Source organism: Nasonia vitripennis, chromosome 3 (genome assembly GCF_009193385.2).
Source record: "Nasonia vitripennis strain AsymCx chromosome 3, Nvit_psr_1.1, whole genome shotgun sequence".
In the NCBI taxonomy this organism is placed as follows: domain Eukaryota; kingdom Metazoa; phylum Arthropoda; class Insecta; order Hymenoptera; family Pteromalidae; genus Nasonia; species Nasonia vitripennis.
In genome coordinates, this window is record NC_045759.1 from 23,942,910 (window position 1) to 23,952,872 (window position 9,963).

Sequence of the window (9,963 nt, forward strand, 5' to 3'; positions counted from 1 at the left end):
GCGACCAGCTGCTTCCTTCACGCCGAACAACTCGCTCGACTCGTCGAACTGGCCTGTAGCCCTGTGTAGCAGAGGAAGCTGTGCGTCGATCCCTCGCCTAGTGTAGTTGTTGTGCTAGAAATTAGCTGTTTTTTCATCTAAAAATGTGTTGACCGACGGCCACGGATACCGAAAGCGAGCAGGACTCATTCGTGGGATAGACTATCATTTCCGCGAAGAAGCTGAGACGTTCGAACCGCGGGCGCGCGCGCGTGTGTGTGTGTCCTCGCGTGTTTTTCTCTCTCTCTCACTCTCTCTCTCTCGCTCGTTCTCCTACTCGCGCACGAGCGTGTTTTTCCATGCAGCAGCCGGAGAAAGGAGGAGCAAGGTCGGACTAAGGGCCAGCAGCTGTTCCTCCAGAGGACGACGCTCGCGAGATCCTCGCGAAAGACAGGCCGGTGCGCTCGAGTGCGGAGTAGGCAATAGCGAGATCTCGGCTGATAGGTGCGTGCACATAGAACACTACAAAGTGCGGCCAGAGAAAGAGGTCGAAGAAGGAGGATGGGCATCCGGTGCTCAGCCTCAGCAGCCCTCGTCGAGAAGCAGCTCACCGCGCCGCAGCTGGCGGCAGGCCGGCCCATCGCCTAGGGATGGTATCACCGTCCAAGCTCCAGCAGCAACAGCAGCAACGCCACAAGCTCCTCAGCGCCAGTAGCCTTCAGCGGCCCAGGAACAACGGGGAGACCAGCGCAGCAGCCACCTCGAAAATACCCGTCGACAGCAGTGAGTATTATTACACGGCTCTTTGTCATGGGCTCTCTTCTCTCATCGGCTATATAACTCTGATGCAGCAGGCTTTCTAACCTAGTTGGGTGCATGTGTGTAACGCGCGCGCAATCGCTATAAATAGGCGAAAAAGCAGTATGCTTATAATGCACACCAGAGCCGGATGCGAAGAAGTTTCGCGTGCTCTCTGCTATTGTGGGATATGAGTTTTGCGGGAGGGCTGGGGGATCTCGTTTTTTGTTTAGTCTGCTGCTTCCTGTAGGTCTGGAATATTTTCTTTCCATTACCGCTGAGGTGCTTTTGTTTTCTGCTTGGAAAGACTGGAGGACACTCGTGTCTTGATAAGCTGCTGTGCAGGCTTGCAACTCCAGTGAAAGAATTTTCAGCTCGGGGTGTTCCGTTACGCATGCAGGGTTCTGTGTCGGGCTCCAATTGTACTGTGATGCTATCCTCTTTGCTTGTATCGCTTCTTTCATTGACTTACCAAACTCGGCATTCTTGCTCAGTTACCCACTCTCAACTTTCTCTTTCAGAAGTACGCATCCAAAAAGGACCCAAGCCCCTGGAGAAGAAGACCTTCTACCTGGACATCAAGAACCATGCTCTCTCCTCGAAGTTAGAAGCCAGAATCAAGGAACTCGGTGGGGTGAGTACTCAGAGCCATTACTCCATAATTACATAAACTTGCAGTTGGTATACTCTGCGGTCAGACAGGTTTATCTCTGTAACTTCTGTTGGAGTACGAAGCCTAGAGTGCTCGAATGAGTATGATTCTTCAAACGCAGCCAAGTGCCTCTGCCATTTCTGAGAAAGGTCTCAGCATCGCTTTCCTTCTGCAAGCAACATCATCATAACATAAAGATCAGAGGATGCGCGCGAAAACGTGCCGTCGAAATTCGTCGAAATCTTCTTCCACGGAATCCCGACAGTAACAGCAGCATCAGCAAGTGTGCGCTTCCTCTCTCTCGCTCAGTTCCAGCAAGCGAGAAATGCCAAAAAGAAAGTTTCGCGCGCGCAGCGACGAAGACGGAGCGACTCGGCACTGCATGTATACACACAGAGACCAGCAGCTATCGGCGTGTTTGTCGGGGGAGGGCAGGGGTCTAGTCCGTCTCTCTTTCTCTCTATAGGCCGTGTGCTATACTGTTGCAGCGGGAGAATTCACCGAGGCGCGCGGATGAATCGACCACGCAAACAGACGGTGCAGAGAACGAAAGAGAGAGAGAGAGAGGGAGAGAGAGGGGGGGAGCCGTTGCAGGAGCAGCAGCAGCAGCAGCAGGCCCCCCGGATTCTGCTGTTGCCAGGCTCTCTCGCGGCTCCGCCCTAAATTCCCCGCCGCGGGACGGAAAAATATTGTTTGTTCGACGCGCGCTCTGAGGTCACTATACTCGCTTTTCAGGACTCGCCAGGTGTGGGTGTGCGCGGCCTATGTGTGCTGCCGTCTGCTCTATGCGCGTGCATGTAGACGACGTTGACGGCCGACAGATGTATCAACAGCGACGGGACCGCGGCGACGTTGCCGGCTGTGGCGGCAAACTTCGAAATTTGCTTCGCGCGCTCAAGATCTAGAAAAGCGAGAGAAATACAGTTATTCCATTATTACGTATTTCCAGCGTTCCACATACGCGCGCGGCATTCTTTTCGTCGCGCTCTTATCGTCGCTCTTCTCTCTCGCGGCCTCGCTCCGCGTAAAAGGCCTCGGCTCGGGTGTGCAAACGCGTTTTCCGTCGCGGCACAGTTTGCTCCAAAATAATCTTTCGCTCGCGATCGAAGCTGCCAGAGAGCGCGTATATACGCCCTCGCGAAACCCTCCAATCAGCCGGAGCGTGCAGCCGCGCAATATACTACGTAGGCGCGATTCCGAAACTCCAAAACGTTTTAAAAAAGTCCCCTTGTTTTCCGAGCCGCGACCCAACGGAGCAAGAGAGCAAGAGGCGGAGAGAGCGGGAGATCCGGCAACGTCGCCTCCACCTCTCCCGCGATAACACTTCTCTCTCTCTCTCGCACAATCTATACTATAGCAAAACACGCTATAGTTCGGCTCGTGGATCTCTCGGTCTCGCTCGCTCCAAAGTCCCGCATCTCTGTAGCACACTTCGCGCCTGTGTTGACAAACAATTCGGAAGAAACCGGCTGCGGCGTAACGCGCGCCACCCCGTGGACGCGGCAAGAGGTCCGCGAAATCGAACGCGCCGATTTTCCAGATGCATTGCCGGACTCCCGAGACTCGCAAGGATCGTCCTCGCTCCAGAAAAACGTTCGAGGCTCGCGGGAAAAGCAGGCCGTCGCGGAAAATTCGGCCCGCACGCTTCGATTACCTCCGCCGCTGCCTACTCTCGCGGCGTACACGGCTCTATAGCTATCGCCGCCGGGGACGCTCCCTCGCGAGCGCGCAGGCAAGCTCTTAACGGCGGATGGCCATTTTGTGCGTGACAGTTCCACAGATAGCAGTTGGCCTATGCCCGTGGTTGCGCTGCGTCTCCTGCGTGTGTTGCTGCTTCTGTAGCCCTGTTTGCGCCTACATACTGCTGCTGCTACTGCTGCTGCTGCACCTCCGACGCGACTCCGTACTGTAGCCGTAGTGTCTCGAACTTGGTGTGATCGTGTGTGGCGACTCGCGAATTATCTAAAATAACTCTGCTGTTGTGCTGGAGAATTGTGAGTCGTGTCTATGAATTTTACTGGGCGGTGGAGCAGGACGAATCCTACAGGACGCCGCAGGAGAGGTGTGTGTCGGCTAGGACGGAGTGTGTGTGTAGCGTTCGTTTGTGTAGTGCATGTATGTGCAACGTATACGGTATACCTACAGCGAGCGAGAGTCTCTTTCTCTTTCCGGCGGAGCGAGTGTGTGTACGTTGACATCAGGGCCGCTGTGCTGTGCAGCCGCGAACGAGCCGTTTCTCTCTCTCTCTCTCTCGTCTGCCTGTGTGCGTGTGCGCGCTCGCGTCCATCTGCCTCTTCTATGCTTCTCTTCGGCGACGCTGCTGCGATGATGATGCAGTCGGAGTCGTCGTCCCCACGTGACGCGACCTTTTTTCGCGCTTACCTGCGCGGCGACGCCGCTGCCGTCGCCTTTTTCTCCGTTATTTATTATTAGAATGCCAGAGCTGCTGTCTCTCTCTTCTCTCTCTCTCTTTCTCTACGTGCTGGCTTTGTGTCTCACTGCTCTGGTCCAGCTGTGGATCACTGATGCTCCGATTACTCTCTTTGGATGGTGCAGTGCTCTGTGCATTCCTCTGTGGAGACTCAGAACTGCTTGGCCAGGCTGCACTGGCTTTGCAATACTTGCTGAGTGTGCTCTGTGTGTGATTGATCTACTTACTGGCTGGTTACGAAAGCGGTTGTTGCACATTGTTTGACTGATTTGTATGCGCTGAGTGGCTGTGAAAGTAAGCTGCCACTGACTTGTGCTGACCAGTGGGATTGTTTCCAATTCTTGCAGGGAATAGAACTGTTCCTGGTGAAGAGTGTCAGCCTTGTGATCTCGGACAGGACTGACAAGTCTGGCCAGACAGCTGGAGACAAACGCAAATGGGGTTACACCAGTGGAGGGAGCGGGGGTCCCCCCTCGCTGAGGAGTATAGAGGTCCCAACTCCTACTCCGACTCCCCCAACGCCGTACCGCAGTGTTGAAGGCCCCCTCTCAAACTCAACAAATCAACGGGGTCAAACTACCCAGAGATCGGTGAGTTGCTTAGCCAGTGCTTTTTTCTCTTTAGTTGCGCTTTGTAAGCTCTTGCCTGTGACTCATGTGTAACAATGTTTTTGCAGAAATCGCGGGTGGATGCAATGTTGGAGCGTGCTCTGACACAGCCACAGCAGTGTTCCGTGGATCCGCTCAATAACGCCCAGACTTGGGGTATACCCATTTGGACATCCTGCCAGCTGCTAACCTGGCTGGAGAAGATTTCTGCATCTCTGAAGGATACTAATAGTTTGAAACGAGACAGTCACACTGGCTCGGGAAAGGACCTAAAGGTTAAGCAATTGAAAGAACCGTATATCAAGTTTGAGTCTTACAAGAGGTAAATATTACAGTCATTTTTAATTCATTCTGTTCCTGCTGTACAAACAGTTCCAATTCAATAACTCGTCTCATTTGCAGGGAGACAAGACCAGTCTTTCTGGAATTGCAAGCGTGGCCCACTCTCAACTTTGATGGTGACCCAGGCTCTTGTCCCTTTGATTTAAAACGTCGCGAAAAAAAGGAAGTATCCATCAACAAGGAGATCAAGGAAAACAGAGAGAAATATTTTAGTCCTAATTTATCAAAGGTAACGATTGGAATTCCGAGCGTGAAAGTCCACCGATTTCACTTTTGTTCACGGTTGTTGAACAAAAAAAATTAAACAATGAACGTTTTTGTACAGGGCAAAGACATGACTCGTAGGCCTCGCGCCACAGCTACTCGCGCTCGCAAGACAGAAAATACCGGGTATTGCGAAATCTGTCGGATTGATTACCGAAATTTATCCAAACATCTGCAGAGTGACCAACATCTAAACTTTGTACGCAATGACAAGAATTTCTTGTCTCTGGATAATTTAATCAGCACTGGAGCAAGTGTAGAAGCTTTTCTGAAGATAAACAGGTCAAAAGATGTCAGGTAAATTTTTGTTTTTAAATTATCACTCTGGTTTCAAAACGATTAAGTACTCATGCTAAAAATATTAAATGTCCAATGTTTTTGTTCACAGTAAAGCCTGCAATCTTTTCGCCAGTCGAGATCACAGCCTTGAGAATGGCATACTATCGGCGGACGAAAAGCCGGAAAAAAAGGACAAATCAAGCTTGAATGAGTTTGGCATTGATGACATGAAGATGATACAGTGCAACGGTGCCCGCAGGAATTTAAATTTGGACTCTCATCATAATTTGAGAACAAGAGCAAAGCACGAAAGTGGCCATCTACTCAGGTCTAAGGGAAAACCAAGTGACGAAGTGGAAAAAAGTGAAAAGTCCTGTGAGAAATTTATCATTAAGAAGCGTGCAAAAGGAATCCTTTGGATAGAGGAGAATGATTCGGAAGAGGAAAAATGTATGGAAAATGAGCAAGAGTGTGGTGATAAAAAGCCATTACTTGATAGGCTTTGTGAGACAGAGGCAAACAAAGCCGTGGATGATGGTGAAAACACGCCCGAAAATGTGTCTGTAAACGGTGATGTTGATCCTGATACTGCTGACTGCAAACGCAAGGAAAGCAGTCCTACTAAAGTTACTACTAAGGACAATGTGCTGAGAGACTCTTTGCTAGAAGTCAACTCAAAGATAAAGGTCAATGGCTATGAAAAAAGAGAAGAAAAGCGCAAAGTAAGTGAAGGTTTGAACAGTGCTGACAACAATGAGACAAAAGAAGTGTACGATGTTGAACCCACTGTGGACTCTATAGACTGCAATAGTGTTGATACTGTTAATAATACTGAAAAACCGTCTCTCCTTGACAATGAAGATACTAATTCGCTAAAGAGTGTAAGTAGAGACGATCGCGGTAAAATCAGATCGTCGAGAAGAGGTGGCAGGACCTACAAAGGTCGGCAGAGATTATCGGTTGAGGAAAGGTTGATAGAGGACAATAGGGAGTATTACAAAGTTGAAGTGCTGGGTAACAAGTTGAGGTCCAGTGCGATTCCAAGTAGCAACGTTTGCGTTTCTCCGTCGAAACAGGAGGAAGCTGACAAGGCGAAAAAGGATGACAAGCCGTCGAGCGAAAAGCCGGTGGTGGTGCGTTTTAAACGTGTGAGAAAGTCGGAACTCTCTCTGCTTAGCGATGAGGCGGAAATGTTCATGTTCGGAGATTCCCGACGTGATGACGAGTCCAGTGAAGCTAGTGACGGCGAGCAAAGCAGCGTTTTGCCACAGGACACGGAAAGTGATGGGGTAGAAATCGTGAACTCTTTTGTGGTGAGTTCTTCTCCTGCAAATGCGTCTATTAAGATTGAAAAACAAGAGATAACCGAAGACGAGTCTCAAGATTCGTGCTCGGGAAGGGCGAAGAAAAGAAGAAGAACTCAAACTGAGGCTTTGATTAAGGATAACACCGACTACTACAAATTCGAGACTCCCGGCAGTAGATTAAGGTAAGGATAAAATCTATTCTTAGCAATTTTTTTCTCTTATTCTATACTTTCACTGCTACCACTATTGCTGTTTTTTTATAGTTTTAAAATGAAGAAAATTCACAATTAAAACATTGACAACTTTGTTTGTTTCTGTAGATACCAAGCTCCTTTGACGGGTATCAGCGAGCCAGTACCTGAAAAAGATGAAGCGCAGTCCCAGGACCCGGCAGCAACACCAGCTGCTGTCGAGAAAGTCTATCCGTCCAAACCTTCGCCGGAAGTTGAAAAGATGCATTTTTCCTTCGAAGCTGTACCAAAGTCCGAACCCTGGTACCAAACGTACCAACGGCAGGATGAAGGTGCCGAGTACTATCACTTCTTTAGCGAAGTTGAAAAGCCATTCCTATTACCATATGAGATCGAGGATTTCCACGAAATTTTACACAGGACTATCCAAAATAGTATGAAAAAGCGAGGTCGTAGCCGGGGCGGACACGTTAATCTGGGCACCAGGTCTCCAAGGAAGAGTCCACGCTGTCACGCATCGACGCTCGCGATCATGTCCACGATCATCAAACGTAGAGAGCAAGCGACGAATCTCAGCACGATAGAAGAGGAGAAACCCAAAGTTAACGAAACGTCTAAGAGCGAAAAGAAAAGCTCGGAAAAATCGGACGTCGACGAGGATCTGAAGGAAATCGTGAAAAACCTCGATGAAATGTTGAGCAGCAACGACATGCAGGATATGGACTCGTTTGAGGTCGATTTGTTAAAGAATGCGGAGGACGTTATTGTACCTGAAGTTCCAAAAGGGGCACCAGTAAATTTGATCGAGTTACTTGACCAATGCCATGACGCCGTGCCAAACGGAATTGAGAACTCGTCTTGTGCGAGCTCTGAGTGCGGCGAACAGAATGTTGAAAGTCCTGCGAAGCGACGAAAGAAAAGGAAAAACAAAACTGGCTGGCCAGGCAACAAGATGAGACGAAAGCTACACATCAAAAATCTGGGTGAGGAGTTGCAAAAAGAATTGGATTTAGAGAAAAGGGCCGCGGAAGAGGTCGGGAATAGGTCGGTGACTGATGCGGAGATTACGGAGGACGGCACGACGTCGCAGTTATCACACGATGAGGAAGACAACGAGACAGAACACGAAACCGGCAAGGAAAACGAGCAGTTACTCAATACGATTGAGGGTAGCAAACCGAGTAAGAGTCGTAAGATCAAGAGTAAGGAGTGCAAAGAGTTCAAAGAACCTCCACAAGATTTAAGCGAATCGAAAGAGTCTGAGGAAGCTCAAGACAAAACAGTGCTCAAGTCGGTGTGCGCTGACGAAATTTCTACGCGAAAGAAGAGGTCCGCGAGTTCCGACAAGTGCAAAGTAGAACCTGAAGAAGAAGAATCTCATAGCCAGGAACTTACAGAGAGAGGAGGACCTTTGTCGAGTATTAGCGAAGACTCTGAAGAGTCGATGTCCAACAACGAGAACGTATGTACGAAGGATGCGAACTCGTTGGCACCGTTAGAAAAGAATTCGCCTCTAAAGTGCTGTCGCAAACGGAAAAGAAACAACACAACGTCTTCCGAGGCATCGCATCATACAGAAATCGAAAACCGACGAAGCGGTGTCGGTTCATCTCCCAAAAAACAACAAAAGGACTCCAGTGACAATACTCAGGATCTACCATTGAGCAGTCGAAAAAATAGCCGAAAAAAATCGAAAAAGAACAGCCGTACGCCCTCCAAAGTTGTGCTCGAGGTCGAAAACTGTAAAAAAGAGGCTTTTTTATCCGCAAGTGAAAGAAAAAGGTTAAAAAGGGCACAAAGAAACGACAGCGTGTCGTCCGAGCTTCAAAACGGTGAGATGGATCCAGCTCTGTCAGAGCGGGTATCCCCGACTCTGGTAGCTTCATCGGACGTCGACCAAAGGCGCTCGAGTATCGACTTCCAGCCCGTCGTCAGGGTAATGAAGATCGAGGACCAGGTTGACATGGACAGTAACAGCGGCAGCATGTTGTCGGTTGCGGTGGCTAGCAATCGTCGCCTGAGAAGCTCGAGTTCGCCGCGTTCAAGCATGCAACCACCAGCGAAGCGCTTCAGAAATGGAGCCAACAGGCGGCAGTTCTCCGGGCAGCTGATCAAGAACAGTTGAAGACGGCCGAGCGTCTAAGTGCCGTCTTTTCCTTTTTTCGTTGTCATAAATCTTCAGATTCTTCTGATGAGCGCCTGACTGTCAATTCGTTATCGTCCGCAATGAACAGTCTTCGCTCGTGTTGTGTACATTGTGTACAGATGGTATTTGTGTATGTGTAGTATTTAAATATTGAAGGCACTTAGGAATTTATTAACTATATCATTGTATTATCGAATAATGATTATGCGATTATTTTTACCGTTGTCCCGTAGCAGCATCACTGCTACCTGCGCTATTGTACATTCTTGAAGTGCGGTTTTCGTCGTTTTATTAATTATTATAGATTATTGTATTAACTTGCGTTTTAATGATAATTCAAAAGAATCAATATTCATTCAGTTTTTCAAATGTAAACTTGTAGTATATGACCTGTAAACTTTCGGATTTAGAGCTCTTCAAGAGTTTAAAAGCATGAGATGAAGGGTTTTAAATTATTACGGATATATAGATAATGAGACAAAACTATAAGGGGAGATATTCTTCCACTCTTGTATCGTTTCGTTTTTTGTAAGTAGATAATCTTTTTTTATACAAAGAGTACTACTATTAATATGTAAAGAAGACAACAGTACCGCAATAACTTTTCAACCATGGTTCAATCAAGGTGTTTTTTAGAGTACGCAAGACTGCAAATACAGCTTTATTATAGAATTATCTTTTCGTTATCAGAAGCATCAAATAAATGTAACATTCTATTTTAAAATACCTTGCATCGAGAAAATGTTCGGTATCGCACGTCGAATATTTCGCGCAAGTTGTCTGCAGCGAAGCGCTGCGGAAAATTGCGAGAAAAGTCGATATGACGCAATACTGAAGATTAGCCCCGTTCAAGAAAAAACACCTAAATACCCTATTGAATGAAAGATATTGTAAATCTGTCGAGAATACAGAGAAAATCGAAAGGATGATTATTAAAGAAAATTGAATTTTCCATATAAAAAAGGT

At 48.1% G+C, this 9,963-nt stretch overlaps 1 protein-coding gene across 2 annotated transcripts; it reads left to right on the forward strand.

Annotated features, from left to right (window-relative positions):
• The first annotated feature begins 63 nt into the window (after window positions 1-63).
• LOC100678753 lies at window positions 64-9,960 on the forward strand. Of its 2 annotated transcripts, XM_031927894.2 has the most exons (8): window positions 64-762; window positions 1,299-1,411; window positions 4,208-4,450; window positions 4,537-4,790; window positions 4,871-5,039; window positions 5,136-5,371; window positions 5,463-6,842; window positions 6,981-9,960. In XM_031927894.2, the coding sequence occupies exons 1-8, from the start codon at window positions 630-632 to the stop codon at window positions 8,974-8,976; spliced, it is 4,524 nt and encodes a 1,507-aa protein (XP_031783754.1). In that variant the 5' UTR covers window positions 64-629; the 3' UTR covers window positions 8,977-9,960. The 2 variants fall into 2 exon arrangements, with proteins under 2 accessions (XP_031783754.1, XP_031783755.1); XM_031927895.2 differs by lacking the exons at window positions 64-762; window positions 1,299-1,411 and adding an exon at window positions 3,123-3,491.
• Window positions 9,961-9,963: the final 3 nt, after the last annotated feature.